This window comes from Schistocerca cancellata, chromosome 9 (genome assembly GCF_023864275.1).
Source record: "Schistocerca cancellata isolate TAMUIC-IGC-003103 chromosome 9, iqSchCanc2.1, whole genome shotgun sequence".
Lineage (NCBI taxonomy): Eukaryota > Metazoa > Arthropoda > Insecta > Orthoptera > Acrididae > Schistocerca > Schistocerca cancellata.
The window spans coordinates 477,832,714-477,855,040 of record NC_064634.1 but is presented as its reverse complement, the minus strand read 5'-3'; the positions used below and the strand labels follow the sequence as shown (position 1 = coordinate 477,855,040).

Here is a 22,327-nt window from a genome sequence, read left to right as displayed (position 1 = left end):
TGACCTGCAACAAATGATGATGCCCAAGTAGGTGTTTTAGCTGCTGTCGCGGCTAATCCACACATCAGTAGCAGACAAATTGCGCGAGAATCGAGAATCTCAAAAACGTCGGTGTTGAGAATGCTACATCAACATCGATTGCGCGCGTACCATATTTCTATGCACCAGGAATTGCATGGCGACGACTTTGAACGTCGTGTACAGTTCTGACACTGGGCACAAGAGAAATTACGGGACGGTGACAGATTTTTTGCACGCGTTCTATTTAGCGACGAAGCGTCATTCACCAACAGCGGTAACGTAAACCGGCATAATATGCACTATTGGGCAACGGAAAATCCACGATGGCTACGACAAGTGGAACATAAGCGACCTAGGCGGGTTAATGTATGGTGTGGCATTATGGGAGGAAGGATAATTGGCCCCCATTTTATCGATCACAATCTAAATGGTGCAATGTATGCTGGTTTCCTACGTAATGTTCTACCGACGTTACTACAAGATGTTTCACTGCAAGACAGAATGGCGATGTACTTCCAACATGATTGATGTCCGGCACATAGCTCGCGTGCGGTTGAAGCGGTATTGAATAGCATATTCCATGGCAGGTGGATTGGTCGTCGAAGCACCATACCATGGCCCACACGTTCACCGGATCTGACGTCCCCGGATTTTTTTCTGTGGGGAACGTTGAAGGATATTTGCTATCGTGATCCACCGACAACGCCTGACAACATGCGTCAAAGGATTGTCAATGCATGTGCGAACATTTCGGAAGGCGAACTACTCGCTGTTGAGAGCAATGTCGTTATAGGTGATGAGACAGAACTGACGGCGATAACAAGCGGATACATTGAGCTTCTCCTGGTATCAGGAACGAGGTGAGCCGTATTATCGCAGAGAAATTTAACCAATGCCATGGAGAGAGGCCACACATAACCCACAGTACAGTGGTGAAAGGTGTCGCGAAATCTTCGAAGACAGAAGATATCCAGGTACGCCTGGAGAAGTCATATGCAATACGGTGGAGCACCATCGTGCTGAAAGAAAGTCGAAAATGTCCAAATGTCCAGTCTTGAGAAAGCAGACATCTTCATCTAACAATTGCAGGCAGCAGACTGCTGTTAGTGTACCAACAATGAAAAATGCCAGTGAATACGAGAATCGTGTACGCCAACCACCTTCGATGGATGCATCCAGTGAGGACTGGTATCTGACCAGTAACCGTGATTCTGTTTATTTAGCTCTGCGTTCGGAGAGAAACTAGCTTCATCCGTGCAGAGTACGTTCCAGTGGGAACGACTGGTTTCTTCCAGATTGTGCATCGAATTGCGTACTTATGGAATATCATCCCAGTTATGCGACTGGATTCGTGATTCCCTGTCACAGAGGTCACAGTTCCTAGTAAGTGACGGAAAGTCGTCGAGTAAAACAAAAGTGATTTCTGGCGTTCCCCAAGGCTCTCTGCTGTCTTTTTTCTTTATGAACGGTTTAGTAGAAATTTTAAGCAATGGCTCTGAGCACTATGGGACTTAACATCTGTGGTTATCAGTCCCCTAGAATGTAGAACTACTTAAACTAACCTAAGGACATCACACACATCCATGCCCGAGGCAGGATTCGAACCTGCGACCGTAGCAGTCGCGCGGTTCCGGTCTGAGCGCCTAGAACTGCGAGACCACCGCGGCCGGCAAATTTTAAGCAGACGTCTTAGGTCATTTGCATATGATGCTGTCATTTATCGTCTAGTAAAGTCATCGTAAGACCGAAACCAATTGGAAAATGATTTAGACAGGCTATCTGCATGGTGCAAAAATTGGGAATTGCTTCTAAATAGTTTACTTTCGTTTGTCACGGACTTCAGACGTACAACCCGAAAAAGAAGAATGACGCACCTCGAATAATTTATCCGAATGGGACGAAGATCGGTACAGACAAAGAAATGATTACAATTTCAGAAAAATCAGATGATTTGCTCAAGAGATAGGGTTCAAAAATAGAGCGTTGGTCTATTTTTGGCTTATATGCAATCAGTTATTCGGCTTGGCACTGACTGCTGCAGTCGTTGGATTTCCTCCTGAGGAATATCGTGCCAAAATCTGTCCAATGGGTGCGTTAGATTGGCAAAATCCCGAGTTGCTTAGAGGACCAGCCACATAATGCTCCAAACGTTCTCAGCTGGGGAGAGATTCGGCGATCTTGCTGGTCAAGGTAGGGTTTGGCAAGGTGTAGAAACTCTGGCCCTGTGCAGTGAGGCATTATCTTGCTGGAATGTAAGCTCAGGAAGGCTTGCCATCAAGGGCAACAAAATGGGGCACAGAACGCCGTCGACGTTGCGCTGTGCCTTAAGGGTGTCGCAGATGACAACCAGAGGGGTCCCGCTACGAAACGGGACGACAGCCCAGACTATCACTCCTGGTTGTCAGGCCACATGTCGGCTGACAGTCAGTCACATCGATATCCTACCGCTATCTGGGGCGCCAGCAGACATGTCTACGCTGATCGTCGGGGTCCGGAATCTCACTGAATGGAGCAGAATGATCGCAAGTGATGATTCCCGCTTCGAACTGAGTCTCGATGACCAGCAAAGACGAATCTGGAGACGCTCCGGATAGCAGTGGGCTACCAACCCGACTGTTTCCCTCCGACAACCAGGATTGATGGTCCGAGGTGCCATTTATTTTCATAGAGGGGCCCCTTTGATTGTCATCCGCGGCAGCCTTCCAGCACAGCGGTACGTCGATGACATTCTACCCCCCCTCCCCTTCCCCTTTTGTTTCCCTTCACGGCAAGTCATCCCGAGATTATATTTCAGCAAGATGATGCCTGCCTGCCGTAAGCGAGAGTTATTATTGCTTGTCTTCGTGGCAGCTAAATCCTACCATGTCCAACAAAGTTGTCGGATCTCTCCCCAACTGAGAAAGTTTGGAGCATTATGGGCAGGGTCCTCCAACTAGCTCGTGATTTTGACGATCTAATATCGCCAATTGGACAGAATCCCTCAGGAGTCAACAACACCATCGAACAACGCCAAGCTAAATAATTGCTTGGACAACGGACAGAAGGGGACCAACGGGTCACCGAGTTGCTCAATTTATCTTGAATTAATCTACGATAATGATCAAAGCATAAGAAATGAATTAAAATTGGAACTGCGGCCAGGAATCGAACCAGGGTCTTCTTGCTTGCTTTTTTTTTTAATCTCATTTTGTTCGTTTTCGTTCGTTGTATCTTGTAACGGAACATATTAAAGGCTTTACTGTACCGAAGTATGCGATACCCTCCAAATTCAACCAGTTTAACGAGTATTTATGATTATGGAAAAGTTATTGTGTATGTTAACAACGATTGCATAACATGTCTGCATAAATAGTCAACCCATTAAATTATACCGAATAACTGACCCACACAAAAGTTTATATCACTTGATCACTAATACAGCAAATGTCATCATGTAAAAACACTAAGTTCATCTTAAATAATTAATATGAAGTACGAAAAATAGTGGACAACTTAGGTATTTTGGATCTCCTTAAATAAAAATCACCCAGTGAAACCTATTTGTTCACTAGGAGCGTTTTCACTCAGTATTCACGTAAGCAATCCTATTTTAGACGAAAACCAATGTAATTCTTAATAATTCATGTTATGTACTTATTTATGCAAATTAGAGAAGTCAATTGACAAACTTCTAAAAAACGGCCTTTTTGTAACAAAGAATTATTCTGTCAAGTCAACAAATCTGTCTGTCATTTTAATAACATGTTAAATTATGTCACTCGATGCAAATTAATAACTTTTCTGCACAAATTATGATAACAGATGTACATGTGACTTGTAAACTATATCTCTTTTTAGTAGTTCTTTGACAATGTTATAAATACAAGCAGCAAGAACGGTCGGGAGGCAGTCGGAATGTCACTTTGGTAAAGTGTGTTTGTGTGTTATTGCTTGAGGTGGATAAACAATGCAAAGAACATGTAACGGAAGTACTACTTTGTGTTGAGTCATGGTCTTTGGTGGACAGTGGAATTAAGATGGCCACCAGAATAATAAATATTTGAGGTTTACATATTTGTTGGTTTCGCTCGTTCTTTATCATCAAAAGCACATAAAAAACACGGGACCTCATGTTTTTAACCCTAGACAACCAGATTTAGAGCCAGCATCAGCATCGAGACACAGCAGCGATCCAGCAAGTAGCAGCGATTACCAAAACACAATGCATTTTAATGGCGCCAACCTAACATCAAGTGCTAACAAGCTCCGTAAATGGGAGTGAAATAGTGCGATTATAGCAATTAGCAATATCTACGACCAGGCGACCATTACAATCTGCTCCGTCGAAAGACACCGGTTTCAGTTCGTTGTTGATCCGTTAACTCAGTTTTTTTTTTTTTTATTACAGAGGGCAGCTAGCCTTCTGACCGAACACGCTGAGCTACCGTACCGGCGAACCAGTACACCATCACAGCACGATAGATAACATTGTCACTACTGCCAGCGCTCTCCGGCACTGGATTAGCACCCCGGCGTTGGACGTAATGGGAATGTGCTGTACCATAGGTGATCTTACAGATCTTATAATTAAATAAGGGAAAATAAGCAGAAGATATGATTTGAAGTTTGCGCTGGGGAGGGCAATGAACTTGTGCAGTTAGTGCAGTAATGTTGGCCATCGTGCTGTGGTGGTGTAATGGTTAGCATTTCTGCCTAGCAAGCTTTTCGCCCGAGTGCCTGTCCGCTCCGGTGTAGAGCAGTATAGCCGGCACAGTAGCTCAGCGTGCTCTGTCAGAGACCTGGTTGGCATCTGTAATAAAAAATTTAAAAAAAACCTGAGTGGAAGGATCGACAACCGAACGTTAACGGGTGTCATGTGACGTCCGCAATGACCAAACCCAACGATAAAAAAAAAAGCAAGAACACCTGGGTTCGAGTCCTGGGCGCACCACAAATTTTAATTCATTTATTCTGCTTCGCTCATTATCGTAGGTAAGGAAGAGACTTATATGTCTCAGGGAAACATTTAACTTGAATTAATCATCTAACTTTGCTGTAATTCTAATCATTTGTTTGTCAGCTCATGTAAATCACATCCACAGATTTCAGTCCCATCCGAATAATTCTGTCGTGGTGCCTCTTTTATTTTATTTTTTGTCTTAGAATGCGTTTCCAGTAATGCTTTGTTGCAAGGTGGTTTGAGTCAGAGAGAAGTATTTTTATATAGGTATATCATATTCGCTAACAAATGAAAAGAATTGTTTCTCAAAGTCTTTATTTACATGCGAAAACGAATTATTATCTATACATATCATATTTGCTAAGAAATGGAAAGTATTGTTTCTCATAGTGTTTGTTTAAATACGAAAATGAATTATTATCTATACTGTATATTTGTGACTGTACCACTGAGAAACGTCAGTAAATTACTAAACTGAACCGTGGATCTGCTGCATAAACGTGTTTACCAACAGTACGACGTCAGTGCTCACAAACATTGTTGCAGTACTAGGTCACAAAAATGTTTTGAACCTACTTGTACAATAATCAGCAATAAGTAATTAGTTCAGGCCAGACACGTACAATTAACAGTTATCAAATATAAAGTGCAACTGCTAATTTTCATTGAAGGTTTCTGAGAATAGGCGTGAGTATTTTCAAGTTTGAGGTACGTAGTTCGGGGCTCGCATCACTAGCTACTTAGTTAACATTTTCAGGTGCGGTCTGTTGCAGCGTGAACAGTAGGCGGTCGCAGCCTGTGTATCGTCGAATGGCAAGTGACCGGTATAAGCTGCGTTGTGCTGCGGTTGGACACTAGTGGATATACAAATGGACCACGCAAGTTTTATTTCTTAATGCCCCGTCTACAGGTACACGCAACACGGTCAAACAAGAAAAACGTTACCAATATAAAGAACGTCTCCTTCCTTCTGGGGTTCCCATTTGAGTTCCTGAAGTATCTCTGTAATATTTGCGTGTTGTGCAGACCCAACGTTAACAGATCTAGCAGCCCACCTCTGTACTGCTTCGATGTCTTCCTTTGTTCTGACCAGGTGTGGATCTCAGATACTCGAGCAGTACTCACGAATAGGTCATGCTAGCATTCTACGGTGATATGTGGTCTCCTTAAGAGATGAACTATATTTTCCTAAAATCCTCCCAATAAACCGAATTCAGTCATTCGCCTTCCTTGTACAATCCCCACATCTTCTCCCTACACCATCATTCTGTTCATCTGCTCCACTCTCCCTCTGTCTGTCTGTTCTTCCCCTCTCTCTGTCCATTTTCTCCTCCCCTCCCTGTCTGTCCATCTCCTCCACCCCTCTCTATCGCCGGCCTGGGTGGCCAAGCGGTTCTAGGCGCTACAGTCTCGTACCGCGCGACCGCTACGGTCGCAGGTTCGAATCCTACCTCGGGCATGGATGTGTGTGATGTCCTTAGATTACTTAGGTTTTTGGTTCTAAGTTCTAGGGGACTGATGACCTTAGAAGTTAAGTCCCATACTGCTCAGAGCCATTTGAACCATTTGAACCCCCCTCTATCCCCTCACCTGTGCCCGTCGTCCGTCCATGCATATACCACTGACACACGTTCCTATAAAGCCCACACAACACAATGATCCTGCAGGGCAGCCTAACATCAGGCAATATGATACTTTTTCAGTCCCACTGACACCCCCATCAAGCAGACTGACAGGAAAAGGAGTTAATACTGCACTATCATCCTGTTCTGTGCTATGAGGGTTGTCCATTAAATAAGGCTCCCTATCATTTTTCGCAATGAAAAAAATGTTTATTGGCATTTAATAATACAGGTATGGAAAGATTAAGCTGTTACCTACTTTTCGACATAAGCGATGTTGAGATCAATGCATTTTTGCATGAAGTACACCACCTTCTGTAATCTAGCATCGCAGAAATCTCCCCCTGTGCCGCAAAGGTAGCTTACAACATTTTGTTTCAGCTCTTCTTTGGTTGTGCAGTGTGTCCCACCCATATGTTTCTTCAACTCAGGGAAGATGTGGAAGTCTTTTGGGGTATGTGTGATCTGTAGGGCGGGTTTGTGATAGTATCCCATCCAGATTTATTGACGAGGTTGGTTGTGTGATCTGTGGATGAACATTGTCATGTTGGAAACGCACTTCCTTTGTGGATATGCCTCTTGTGTTGTTTTGGATTGCAAGGCGAAGGTTCTTCAGTGTTCTTCAACTCTCGCCACACTTTGCCTGTAGACTGTTTGAACTTCAGCGGCTTTGCGATCCTGGATGTCTCCAATGATGGTATTGTTGTTTTGGGTCTGGTTTTGTTCAAATGGTTCAAAGGGCTCTGAGCACTATGGGACTCAATATCTGAGGTCATTAGTCCCCTAGAACTTAGAACTACATAAACCTAACTAACATAAGGACATCACACCCATCCATGCTCGAGGCAGGTTTCGAACCTGCGACCATAGCAGTCGCGCGGTTCCAGACTGCAGCGCCTAGAACCGCTCGGACACACCGGTCGGCTCTGGTTTTGTGTAGTGGAGGAGGAATCGTCCCCAGTGACACCAGTCGTGCCTCAGTTGCGTTGGCCTGGGGAAATTTGTGGGGCGCTTCGGGACGTTTCCGTTTGTGGGCTTCCGTATCTACATCTACATCTACATTCATACTCCGCAATCCACCATACGGTGCGTGGCGAAGGGTACCTCGTACCACAACTAGCATCTTCTCTCCCTGTTCCACTCCCAAAAAGAACGAGGGAAAATGACTGCCTATATGCCTCTGTACGAGCCCTAATCTCTCTTATCTTATCTTTGTGGTCTTTCCGTGAAATGTAAGTTGGCAGCAGGAAATTTGTTCTGCAGTCAGCCTCAAATGCTGGTTCTCTAAATTTCCTCAGTAGCGATTCACGAAAAGAACGCCTCCTTTCCTCCAGAGACTCCCACCCGCGTTCCTGAAGCACTTCCGTAACACTCGCGTGATGATCAAACCTACAAGTAACAAATCTAGCAGCCCGCCTCTGAATTACTTCCATGTCCTCCCTCAATCCGACCTGATAGGAATCCCAAACGCTCGAGCAGTACTCAAGAATAGGTCGTATTAGTGTTTTATAAGCGGTCTCCTTTACAGATGAACCACATCTTCCCAAAATTCTACCAGTGAACCGAAGACGACCAACCGCCTTCCTCACAACTGCCATTACGTGCTTGTCCCACTTCATATCGCTCTGCAATGTTGCGCCCAAATATTTAATGACGTGACTGTGTCAAGCGCTACACTACTAATGGAGTATTCAAACATTACGGGATTCTTTTTATTATTCATCTGTATTAATTTACATTTATCCATATGTAGAGTTAGCTGCCATTCTGTACACCAATCAAAAATCCTGTCCAAGTTATCTTGTATCCTCCTACACCACAGTGTCATCAGCAAACAGCAGCACATTGCTATCCACCCTATCCAAAAGATCTTTTATGTAGATAGAAAACAACAGCGGACCTACCACACTTCCCTGGGGCACTCCAGATGATACCCTCACCTCCGATGAACACTCCGTAAGTATTCTCGGGACCCACCTTGCACATACCTTGGCATGCCCTAAATGATGAGTCAAAATTTTGTCAATGCTTGTATTGCAGACATCAGAGATCATCTCGCAGAGCTCATGGAACGTCGTACTTCGATCTCTCAGCATTACTTCTTCCACTTTCGCAAATGTTTCATTCGAAACTGACGGCCATCTAGAATGGTGTTGGTCATAGACATCCGTACGTCCATATTTGAATTTCTGCACCATTTGCGCACATTTTGTACGCTAATGCACGTTTCTCTGTGGACTTCACACAATATCAAGCATGGCAACTGTGGTTTGGGTTTGCCCTTGCCGGAGGTGGATCATCATCACGGATGCTCCCTCCAAGTGCACCCCAAGTATCCACTACTGTGCTCCACCAATACGAAGGGAATCAGCTTGGAAAAAACTACCGCCATTATGGGGGAACGGACCCTCCACTTGAAGAACACCTTCAGCCACACTGTGGGGTGACAACAGTGAACCACATCGAGGCGGCGCGGCAATTGCTGGGGGCGACCCTTTCATCAGCTGTATAGCATCCGCTTTCAGCATTTTCGTAAATTCTAGGGGTATCTCAGGAGACCACTTGTAGTCCCCAGGCTGGCGAGGCCCACTTTCCCAGGATCTTGGCCTATTTCTGACCACGATATTTGTCATGTCACTCTCTGAAATACCCTCCTTACCACTGGCGTCCCAGGATCCATGCAGAGGTATCATTGGTGATTTTGAGAAGTAGGTCTTCGTCCTCCACTGTCAGCCATGGTCCGCCAAGCGTCCTAGAATTCAGGGCTGTTTCGGATTCATTTGAGTCTCGAGTCGTTTGTTATGGTTCTATCCTAGGATGATCTTTCTTTGGTCACTTGCTGAAACTTCCGAGAAACCTAGATGATACTTACTCTATGATATGGAGTATCCTTGCTACTTCGCGTGTATAGAAAGTTTCTCAGCAAATACCTTTATTGCAGAGTAGCTCTCTATTCCAGAATGAGATTTTCACTCTGTAGCGGAGTGTGAGCTGATATGAAACTTCCTGGCAGATTAAAACTGTGTGCGGGACCGAGACTCGAACTCGGGACCTTTGCCTTTCGCGGGCAAGTGCTCTAGCAACTGAGCTACCCAAGCAAGACTCACGCCCCGTGCTCACAGCTTTTCTTCTGCCAGTACCGAGATCGAGCCTCGGTCCAGCACACAGTATTAATCAGCCAGGAAGTTTCATATGAGCACACACTCCGGAGCAGAGTGAAAATCTCATTCTGGAAACATCCCCCAGGCTGTGGCTAAGCCATGTCTCCGCAATATCCTTTCTTTCAGGAGCGCTAGTTCTGCAAGCTTCGCAGGAGAGTTTCTGTAAAGTTTGGAAGGTAGGAGACGAGGTACTGGCAGAAGCTGTGAGGACGGGGCGTGAGTCGTGCTTGGGTGGCTCAGTTGTTAGAGCACTTGTCCGCGAAAGGCAAAGGTCCCGAGTTCGAGTCTCGGTCCGGCACACAGTTTTAATCTGCCAGGAAGTTTCATAGCTTTCTATTGTCTGTTGTAGTGTTTCCTTTCTCCAGACACATTCGGGTCACACTGCTCTCTTGGTTCTTTACACAGCTGGTAATGAATGTCCACTGACGCAGTCTTTTTTGCACACAAAAAAACGAATTACAGAGCGCAATTCGCACCTGGCGTGAGACACGAATGGGATCTTATAACTGCCCACGTCGTGTTGCGCCGACTCCACTGTAGCTTGAATGGATTTTAAAGTTTGTTTTATATGCCCGACTTCTAATTTCACCACCCAGGTCTCCAGGTTTGGGCAGTTATTGCCGGATGACGACACGCAATACAGTTTGTTAAAGCGGAGTTCGCCGTTATTAATTATGTTTTTAGATTTTATTACTCGTACAGAGACTCATCGTTCCTTTGTTAAACACTGCGTCGTCAAAATAAGTATGAAATGCTAATGTCTTTGCAGTACATAATGTTGACTATTGAGTTAAAGTTCGTACGTATTTTCCCATTTTAGAGAAGGGAAACCTTAAGCGCTTCTGCTTCTATAGTCTCAGTATCAAATGTTCACAAATTTCAATTTACTTCCTATGTCAGTTCAGTATTTAACACAAATTATATATCAGTGTCATTTCAGAGGTATTACGTCGGTTCTACACTAACGGAATAACACGTAATTGTCATTTAACATCACTTTTATTAATAATCCTTTTTCTTATGACGTAAATGTTAATGAATGGTCACTACCCAGGAGGAAAGAGGGATTGATCCTAATGATGAGATAATAGCTGTTAATGAGCCCGCAATCGTTAATTAAATAAAAAGTCACGTTCAAGAATGATATGCGAACAACTTTCGTTACGTCCGTTTTCACGTATCTGTCAAAACTAATCCTGTCGCCCACAATTCAAATTAACACTGACGTTAACCCCTTTTGTCGGAACATCGAATAGTAACTATTATGTGAAAATTTATTATAGTCCCCGAATTAATTCCTTTCAGATACGCGCACGACCGAACAGCAGAACGGAACACAAACGACTTGTTTTAACAACTGAACAACGCGATGACGTTACATTACGACAATGTCCGCCCAATGCACATCTCTTTGACTTTGTCTTTTCTACTCTGCTTAATTAAATCATTCCTAATTACAATTTATTCAGCTATTTAACGAAAACATCTAAAAAAATTTATCCCAACGTAAAAGATCCGTTATAAGCTCCACCAGCGGCGGCTGCCACGCTACGGAGACTGACGCTATGACGACTGTGTGTCGCTGACAGTTCGCCGAAGTGGGAAATGGGAGAGGGAAAACCAAGCTGGACTACGGTGAACCCTAGCATGTTTAAAATATCAAGTCTCTAGCTCATAGGAAAGTTAAGTTACAATAGGTTGCAAAATCTGTACCGAACGGACAGCCAGACAAGAAACCGACATAATGAAAACGTGCTGAGAAGCGAGAAAGGGCAGAGGAGGATAGGTACTTTTTTCCGTTAAACCAGATGGGTGACCAGCCACCTATGGGTATATGGCTGGTCCTTTTTTTTACCACAAAAAATACTTTTGTGATATACCCAACGAGGTTTTCTGGTCTCTTAGCCATCGTGAGTGACCGCAAGTTTGTTAGCTTCCTTGGGTGATGTCACATTTTTATGTACATGCTTTAACAGTTTGGATACAATTTGGAATGCAATTACGATCTGTTTTACGAAAAATGCTTTAAAATAATGAATGAAAGGGAAACAAATAAAACAAAATCATGCAGGGAAATCTTAATCTAACTTATCTACTATATTTAACCTAACGGGACTTTAAAAATGTGAGTTTAATTTGTGGATTTGTGAGGGTAGTGGAGAAGTTTTGGAGGTGTTCGGGAAAAGGGTCTGACTGTCCCCGTCTGGCCAACACGGGATGGAGGGCTCGGAATGTACTTCGAGCCATCCATTCCCTGTCCGCATCGCACGTTTAAAGCGTTATTCGTAATTGACTGTGTCGGGTTGGTGATTAGCTAGGCCAGATTCTTGGTGTTGAGAGTCGTCACTGAGTTTGAGTGAGTGACGTATTGTTGCTGTTTTCCGAATTTGTGTTTTCCTCAACATCTGTATCATTCTCTTCATCAGTGCTGGTAGTCTCCCACGGTTCCATTTCCCGTGTGTTTTGTGTCTCTGGTCGCAATCTGTGGTACGGCCTTGATTGGTTAAAGGTTTTGTGCAGTACCTGGGATACTTCGTTTGTCACCCGGTTAATCTCCTCCCATGTGTCCTTATTCCTGATAGCTGTATTTATGTCATCCTGCGTTTGTATTTGTAGTTGTGTAGGTGTTATGTCTTCGATATGTAATGGGCAGTGAAATACTAAGTGTGCTGGTGATCCATTTACGCCACACGTGCAGGAATCACTTTGAGTGAGTCCCAGGCGGTGGAGGTGCATGGGGTATGGGCCATGACCCGAGAGAAAGTGAACCATGCCACTACTTGGGTTTATATGATTCATCTGCAGACATTCCCTGATGTTTGGGAAATATTGGTAGACTCTATGGCCCTTGTCGTCCGTGTCCCATTCCCTCTGCCATGTGTCCACCATCCACTCGATAAGTTGGCGTCTATCATTAAGGTTGTGCCCTGTGATCTCTGTCACCTTGTCGTGTCTTCCTTTCTTTAGCCAGTACATGGCTGCCCTCAGTCTGATTGTTGGGTCAATGGGAAAGATTCCAAGGATCACACATAGCGCTGCCAATGATGTGGTGCCGAAGGCCCCAGGTAACCTACCAGAGCACTTCATTGCCCCCTCCTAACCGTCTTCCTATAAGTTACTAAGTGCAGCCTGTGAGCCCATGTACTGGCCGCGAAGCAGACCACGGACTCAAAGAGTCCACAGTGGTAGGTCCTGAGTGTCGACAATGGTAGTCTGTACTGCGCGGCGTTTAGTCTGGCGAGTTTATGCACTATTTTGGTTGCTTTGTCGGTCGTAACTTTTATGTGCTCGTTGATCGTCAGTCTTTCATCTATGTGTACACCAAGGTATCGTGTTGTGTGTTGTCTGTGTATGTTCTACATCTACATCTACATACATACTCCGCAAGCCACCCGACGGCGTGTGGCGGAGGGTACCTTGAGTACCTCTATCGGTTCTCCCTTCTATTCCAGTCTCGTATTGTTCGTGGAAAGAACGATTGTCGGTACGCCTCTGTGTGGGCTCTAATCTCTCTGATTTTATCCTCATGGTCTCTTCGCGAGATTTACGTAGGAGGGAGCAATATACTGCTTGACTCTTTGGTGAAGGTATGTTCTCGAAACTTTGACAAAAGCCCGTACCGAGCTACTGAGCGTCTCTCCTGCAGAGTCTTCCACTGGAGTTTATCTATCATCTCCGTAACGCTTTCGCGATTACTAAATGATCCTGTAACGAAGCGCGCTGCTCTCCATTGGATCTTCTCTATATCTTCTATCAACCCTATCTGGTACGGATCCCACACTGCTGAGCAGTATTCAAGCAGTGGGCGAACAAGCGTACTGTAACCTACTTCCTTTGTTTTCGGATTGCATTTCCTTAAGATTCTTCCAATGAATCTCAGTCTGGCATCTGCTTTACCGACGATCAACATTATATGATCATTCCATTTTAAATCACTCCTAATGCGTACTCCCAGATAATTTATGGTATTAACTGCTTCCAGTTGCTGACCTGCTATTTTGTAGCTAAATGATAAAGGATCTATCTTTCTGAGTATTCGCAGCACATTACACTTGTCTACATTGAGATTCAATTGCCATTCCCTGCACCATGCGTCAATTCGCTGCAGATCCTCCTGCATTTCAGTACAATTTTCCATTGTTACAACCTCTCGATACACCACAGCATCATCTGCAAAAAGCCTCAGTGAACTTCCGATGTCATCCACCAGGTCATTTATGTATATTGTGAATAGCAACGGTCCTATGACACTCCCCTGCGGCACACCTGAAATCACTCTTACTTCGGAAGACTTCTCTTCATTGAGAATGACATGCTGCGTCCTGTTATCTAGGAACTCTTCAATCCAATCACACAATTGGTCTGATAGTCCATATGCTCTTACTTTGTTCATTAAACGACTGTGGGGAACTGTATCGAACGCCTTGCGGAAGTCAAGAAACACGGCATCTACCTGTGAACCCGTGTCTATGGCCCTCTGAGTTTCGTGGACGAATAGCGCGAGCTGGGTTTCACATGACCGTCTTTTTCGAAACCCTTTCTGATTCCTACAGAGTAGATTTGTAGTCTCCAGAAAAGTCATTATACTAAAACACAATACGTGTTCCAAAATTCTACAACTGATCGACGTTAGAGATATAGGTCTATAGTTCTGCACATCTGTTCGACGTCCCTTCTTGAAAACGGGTATGACCTGTGCCCTTTTCCGATCCTTTGGAACGCTACGCTCTTCTAGAGACCTACGGTACACCGCTGCAAGAAGGGGGGCAAGTTCCTTCGCGTACTCTGTGTAAAATTGAACTGGTATCCCATCAGGTCCAGAGGCCTTTCCTCTTTTGAGCGATTTTAATTGTTTCTCTATCCCTCTGTCGTCTATTTCGATATCTACCATTTTGTCATCTGTGCGACAATCTAGAGAAGGAACTACAGTGCAATCTTCCTCTGTGAAACAACTTTGGAAAAAGACATTTAGTATTTCGTCCTTTAGTCTGTCATCCTCTGTTTCAGTACCATTTTGGTCACAGAGTGTCTGGACATTTTGTTTTGATCCACCTACCGCTTTGACCTAAGACCAAAATTTCTTAGGATTTTCTGCCAAGTCAGTACATAGAACTTTACTTTCGAATTAATTGAACGCCTCTCGCATAGCCCTCCTCACACTACATTTCGCTTCGCGTAATTTTTGTTTGTCTGCAATTGTTGTTATTGTTTATTTTAATTATTGTATCTCTTGCTAGCGAACTTTTCATTAGTATGTAGACTGTTTTGTGCAGAGCCATTTGTAGTTCATTGATGTTCCACAATGTGCTGATATCCTTAAGTAAGTGTGATGACTTGTATTCTAACTGTGCTCCTGAATCTGCCGTGAGTATCACCAAAAGAGGAGGATAGCAGGGTGGAGCGGGCTGTGGTGGGGACCCACCTGGTCGTCGTGCAGCAGCAGCGCTGGGAACTCCCAGGCGAGCGGCCCGGCGCCAGCCGCGTGCTGCCGGCCGCAGGGCAGTGACGTCGCGTCCGGTGCGGCCTGCAGCTGCAGCTGCTGCAGCTGCAGCTGCTGCGGCTCCGAGCCGGGGCTCTGCAGCGACGTGAAGCTCGTCTCGAGGCACAGCCGGTGCGGCGGCGTCGACGCCTTGGGCGAGCCGGGCGAGGTCGCGGGGGCGGCGGCGGCGGCGGCGGGGGCGGAGGCGGCTGGGGCGGCGGCCAGCAGCGGCTGCAGGTGCTCGGCCGGCGTCGACGACGCGCACGCCGACGCCCGCCGCGGCTTGGCCGGCCCCACCGTCGTTATAACCTGCCGTACACACACGCGCAATGTGGACTGCACCGCCTACAATCAACTACGAGGGCATTTCGAAAAGTAAAGATGCAATGGCTCGCAGTCCTTAAATAGAACATTTACTGAGAAAACGTCAGTTACGTCTTATTAACTGGGGTATTTGTTATTTTTCGACATAATCACCCCCATTTTCCAAACATTTCTTAAGTCGGTGCACAAGCTTTTGTATTTGTGGTGTGCGTACTATAAGACCTTCGGTACACACACCATCACTTTATTTGACTTGTCGCTCTAACGAAGTAGGCGAGTGTCAGCAATATGTCTGCAGACATATTGGTACAGACTAATGCAGACTAACTAATCGGAGGTCTGTACCCTCGTTATAATACCTCGCACGTTCATGTATCACTGCGCGAGTGTGATCTGCGAGGAGAAAAGGTTCTACGTTAGAAGCAATCTCATTGGCTGCGTTACATATTAATACGCGGATCGGCAGAAGCAGAATTTGGTCCGTCTCTAAGGCAGCGCCATCTCGTAGTGCAGAGACGGACGAGCGCTGCGCCTGTGCTGTTGTGCTTAGAGGGACGCGCTCTAGTGGGAAAGTTGTGTACGTGCTGACTACGCAGAACTATGTACACAACAGTATTCTACAGTCATAGAAGGTTGCCGCCTGTTGTCGGTACCACATTTCAACTTCATCTTTGATCTCTTCATCGTTGTGGAATGATTTTCCACCGTTTCAGGTAAAGGGCGCAAGGTCCAGGCTGTATGGCGGATGGTCCAATACGTCCCATTTGAATTGTTTGAGTAGTGCTTTGGTTATGAGCGCTGTGTGAGGTCGAGCATTGTCATGAAGCAAGCGGACTCCACTTTTCAGCATTCCCCTGAATTTGTTTTGAATTGCCTTTCGAAGACGTTTCAAAGTCTTGCAATATGCAACAGCATTAATTGTCATTCCAGGCATAAATTCCAACAGAAGAATGCCTTGTCTGTCCCAAAAAACAGAAGCCACGATTTTCTTCGCTGAAATCGACGTTTTGCATTTCTTGGCTTTTGGTGAATTCGAATGGCGCCATTGCTTTGATTGTTGCTTGGATTCAGGTGTATGGTGATAAACCCACATCTCGTCACCTGTCACAATGTGAATGAGGAACTCATCACCTGCTTCAGCATAGCGTGTGAGGAAGTCGAGTGCAAAGCCCATCCTTTTCTTTTTGTGTTATTCTGTTAACAGTTTTGGAACCCAGTGCGCACACAATTTCCTGTACCCCTGACAGTCACAATGTCATAAAGAGTTGTCACTGACACGTCCGGTATGATCTGAAGCAATTCTTTCAATGTGAGACGTCTATTCGCACGAATTGCTTCCTCCGTTCTCCCAAGAAGGGCATTAGAGATCACAGATGGCCGACCTGTTCTTTGTTCGTCATGAACATCGGCCCTACCTTCAAAGAAATGACGACACCATTTCGTTACATTTTGTAGATTCATAATGTCCCATAAACGGAAACAATTTCTTTGTGAATATCCGCTGGTCGCTGACCTTTTGCATGAAGAAAACGTATGACGGAGCGCACTTCGCATTTGGCGGGATTCTGAATCGGCGCAGCCATTTTAAACACGACCTACTCCAACCAGAAGCAACGTTAAACTGCTGAACGACCGCGAGGAGAAAGCTAACGGTTCAAGGTTAACACCAGTGTTGCCAACTTGTTCGCCAAAACTCTCCTGTTCCTCTGGCATACGGTGTATCTTTACTTTCCGAAATACCCTCGTAAATCACAGGGTTATTCACAAGCACGTCCAGAGGACTGCAAGAAAACTAGGAGTACGAAAAAATGACGCACGTTAGTGGATGGAATATCTCTCATAGTTTCGATTCGTAATACGCGGCATAGCCTAACTCCAGAGACGGGCATGTCACAACCTGTAAGCAAACTGTACACTCCGTATTCTCACATTAAATAATTTGCACCTGCAGATAGGCATCCCAATCAACAGATTTCTGAAGTAGGTTGCTGTCACTTGTGCCTTTTTGAGCATCAGCAGCAGTACTAGTGAATCCAACGACCTGGATGCACATATTGACGTCTGTCACTTCACGAATGGTGTCTGTAGCGTCATCTTGCAGGCATTGCAAAGTTGATAACGGGATACCATTCGATGCAGACAGCAGTCAGGCGGAATCTGGCGGACCCAATGGTGCGCGCCCACTGAGCCACACTTGCAGCAGCTCTGTAATGCCGCGATAATAACATGGGCGGAGGCAGTCACACGCCCTACTTTTACTTCGAGCCTACTGCTACGACACCATCGTTTGTGCTTACAAGGGAACATCCCCATCGCAACCCCCTCAGATTTGGTTATAAGTTGGCATAGTGGATAGGCCTTGAAAAACTGAACACAGATCGATCGAGAAAACAGGAAGAAGTTGTGTGGAACTATGAAAAAATAAGCAAAATATACAAACTGGGTCGTCCATGCGTAAGATAGGCAATATTAAAGGGAATGTGAGGCGAGGAGCTCCGTGGTCCCGTGGTTAGCGTGAATAGTTGCGGAACGAGAGGTCCTTGGTTCAGATCTTCCCTCGACCGAAAATTTTAACTTTTTATTTTCAGTTTATGTGAAAAACTCTTATGTTTTCATCACTTTTGTTGGAGTGATTATTACATACACAAGAAAACCTAAATCGGGCAAGGTAGAAGAAACTTTTCACCCATCCGCCAAGTGTACTAGTTAGGTGGGTCGACAACATATTCCTGTCATGTGACGCACATGCTGTCACCAGTGTCGTATACAAAATATCAGACGCGTTTTCCTGTGGAGGAATCGGTTGACCTATGACCTTGCGATCAAATGTTTTCGGTTCCCATTGGAGAGGCACGTCCTTTCGTCAACTAATCACACGGTTTTGCGGTGCGGTCGCAAAACACAGACACTAAACTTATTACAGTGAACAGAGACGTAAATGAACGAACGGACAGATCATAACTTTGCGAAAATAAAGAAAGCAAAATTTTCAGTGGAGGGGAGATTTGAACCAAGGACCTGTCGTTCCGCAGCTGTTGACGCTAACCACGGGACCACGGCGCTCCTCGTCTTACATTCCCCTTAATATTGCGTATCTTACGCATGGACGACCCAGTTTGTATATTTTGTTTATTTTTTCATAGTTCCACACAACTTCTTCCTGTTTTCTCGATTGATCTGTGTTCAGTTTTTCAAGGCCTATCCATTGTGCCAACTTATAACTAAATCTGAGGGGGGTGCGATGGGGATGTTCCCTTGTTAGTACAGCGAGTCTCATCCTAGTTGGTATTGTATGAGCTGGACTCTGTTTCATGTTGCGTTATTTGTAATGTGTCTTTGTAAAGGTTGGTTGGTTGTTTGGGGAAGGAGACCAGACAGCGTGGTCATCGGTCTCATCGAATTACGGAAGGATGGGGAAGGAAGTCGGCCGTGCCCTTTCAGGGGAACCATCCCGGCATTTGCCTGGAGTGATTTAGGGAAATCACGGAAAACCTAAATCAGGATGGCCGGACGCGGGATTGAACCGTCGTCCTCCCGAATACGAGTCCAGTGTCTAACCACTGCGCAACCTCGCTCGGTGTCTTTGTAAACTTGGAGAAATACAAATTAATTAAATCTTCTGTTTACTGTGTTAACTTGTTCGCTAATTCTTTCTGCCCCAGCTTTCCTATGACGATGTCTGCTGTGCCACTCTGTAGCCCGTGTCTCCTTATCGTCGTGTATGAAGTCGTACACAATAGTGCCAATACTTAGAACCTGTAATGTGAGCTGTAAACTTCGAAAGTTACTCTAACCATTCTAAAAAAAAAAAATTCTGCCCGAACAGGCCTTGAAGGCCCAACGGTACCGACCAGCCGCCGGTAATCCTCCACCGACAGGCATCACTGGATGCGGATATGAAGAGGCATGTGGTCAGCACACTGCTCTCCCAGCCGTATGTCAGTTTACGAGACCAGAACTGCTACTTCTCAATCAAGTAGCTCCTCAGTTTACCTCACAAGGGCTGAGTGCGCTCCACTCGCCAAGACCGCTCGGCACACCACATGTCACCCGTCCAAGTCTCTATCCATTGACATACTTCTACTTTCTGTATGTAATTTCTGTGAAGTTTCTTCTGAAACCACAGCGGTATAAATCTCCTCAAAGGGGTGATACACATTTTGAGAGTGAGTGGCGCAGATCATGTATATTTTTGCAGATTTAACAAAATTAGCACAAAAACACGCTACCGTGAATTCGCAGGTACACCTGAAAACATAAAGTTGTTCGTTTAGAGTGTAAATACACACATGAAAAAAGTTTTGCATCACCCCAGTTCCCCGAACCCCTGTAGATAGACGTTGACTGTGGATACTTCATCACAGAGACACTCCCTTTGACTGTTCGGAGATGTCACTAAACCCGCCCAAAGATGTAAACACTGCGTGAGCAGTGCCTATTAGACGGAGGGGGTCCGACAGCCGATCAGTTCCAATCATTCCACCAGGAACGAGGTACACGTTTCGTGTTGTCTGTAGTTCAGCCATACCTAAACGGTCAATACCGCGGTTCGATCGCTTCCGCATTGTTACTTTGTGCCAGGAAGGGCTCTCAACAAGGGAAGTGTCCAGGCGTCTCGGAGTGAGCCAAAGCGATGTTGTTCGGACATGGAGGATATACAAAGAGACAGGAACTGTCGATGACATGCCTCACTCAGGCCGCCCAAGAGCTTCTATTGCAGTGGATGACCGCTACCTACGGATTATGGCTCGGAGGAACCCTGACAGCAACACCACCATCTTGAATAATGCTTTTGGTGCAGCCACAGGACGTCGTGTTAAGACTCAAACTGTGCGCAACAGGCTGCATGATGCGCAACCTCACTCCCGCCGTTCATGGCGAGGTCCATCTTTGCAACCACGACACCATGCACCGCGGTACAGATGGGCCCAACAACATGCCGAATGGACTGCTCAGGATTGGCACCACGTTCTCTTCACCGAGGAGTGTAGCATATGCCTTCAACCAGACAATCGTCGGAGACGTGTTTGGAGGCAACCCGGTCAGGTTGAACGCCTTACACATACTGTCCAGTGAGTGCAGCAAGGTGGAGGTTCCCTGCTGTTTTGGGGTGGCATTATGAGGGGGCCGACGTACGCCGCTGGTGGTCATGGCGCCGTAACGGCTGTGCGATACGTGAATGCCATCCTCCGATCTATAGTGCAACCATATCGGCAGCATATTGGCCAGGCATTCGTGTTCATGGACGACAATTCGCGCCTCCATTGCGCCTGTCTTGTGAGTGACTTTCTTCAGGATAACGACATCGCCAGAACAGAGTGGCCAGCATGTTATCCAGTCATGAACCCTATCGAACATGCCCGGGATTGATTGAAAAGAGCTGTTTCTGGACGACGTGACCCACCAACTACTCTGAGGGATCTACGCCGAATCGCCGTTGAGGACTGGGACAATCTGCACCAACTGTGCCTTGATGAACTTGTGTATAGTATGCCACGACGAATACAGGAAGGCATCAGTGCAAGAGGAAGTGCTACTTGGTATTAGAGGAACCGGTGTGTACAGCAGTCTGGACCACCACCTCTGAAGGTCTCGCTGTATGGTGGTACAACATGCAATGTATGGTTTTCATGAGGAATAAAAAGGGGGGAAATGTTGTTTATGTTGATCTCTATTCCACTTTTCTGTACAGGTTTCGGGACTCTCTGAACCGAGGTGATGCAAAACTTTTTTGATGTATGTAGTAGAAGTTGCGCAAAAATCTTATTAATAGAGCCGCGCAGTCTGGGGCGCCTAGTCACTGTCCGCGAGGCAACCTCCGTCAGAAAGTTCGAGTCCTCCCTTGGGCATGGGTATGTGTGTGTTGTCCCTAGCGTAAGATACACTCCTGGAAATTGAAATAAGAACACCGTGAATTCATTGTCCCAGGAAGGGGAAACTTTATTGACACATTCCTGGGGTCAGATACATCACATGATCACACTGACAGAACCACAGGCACATAGACACAGGCAACAGAGCATGCACAATGTCGGCACTAGTACAGTGTATATCTACCTTTCGCAGCAATGCAGGCTGCTATTCTCCCATGGAGACGATCGTAGAGATGCTGGATGTAGTCCTGTGGAACGGCTTGCCATGCCATTTCCACCTGGCGCCTCAGTTGGACCAGCGTTCGTGCTGGACGTGCAGACCGCGTGAGACGACGCTTCATCCAGTCCCAAACATGCTCAATGGGGGACAGATCCGGAGATCTTGCTGGCCAGGGTAGTTGACTTACACCTTCTAGAGCACGTTGGGTGGCACGGGATACATGCGGACGTGCATTGTCCTGTTGGAACAGCAAGTTCCCTTGCCGGTCTAGGAATGGTAGAACGATGGGTTCGATGACGGTTTGGATGTACCGTGCACTACTCAGTGTCCCCTCGACGATCACCAGTGGGGTACGGCCAGTGTAGGAGATCGCTCCCCACACCATGATGCCGAGTGTTGGCCCTGTGTGCCTCGGTCGTATGCAGTCCTGATTGTGGCGCTCACCTGCACGGCGCCAAACACGCATACGACCATCATTGGCACCAAGGCAGAAGCGACTCTCATCGCTGAAGACGACACGTCTCCATTCGTCCCTCCATTCACGCCTGTCGCGACACCACTGGAGGCGGGCTGCACGATGTTGGGGCGTGAGCGGAAGACGGCCTAACGGTGTGTGGGACCGTAGCCCAGCTTCATGGTTGCGAATGGTCCTCGCCGATACCCCAGGAGCAACAGTGTCCCTAATTTG

General features: G+C 46.0%; 1 protein-coding gene across 1 annotated transcript in view; it reads right to left on the bottom strand.

Moving 5' to 3' along the window:
- The window catches only part of LOC126101507 (diacylglycerol lipase-alpha), a 477,330-nt gene that overhangs the window by 42,457 nt on the left and 412,546 nt on the right, over positions 1–22,327 (bottom strand). Inside the window, exon 16 of the mRNA XM_049912151.1 lies at positions 15,166–15,531. Coding sequence (XP_049768108.1) covers positions 15,166–15,531 — 366 coding nt within the window. The remainder of the gene's footprint in view (positions 1–15,165; positions 15,532–22,327) is intronic.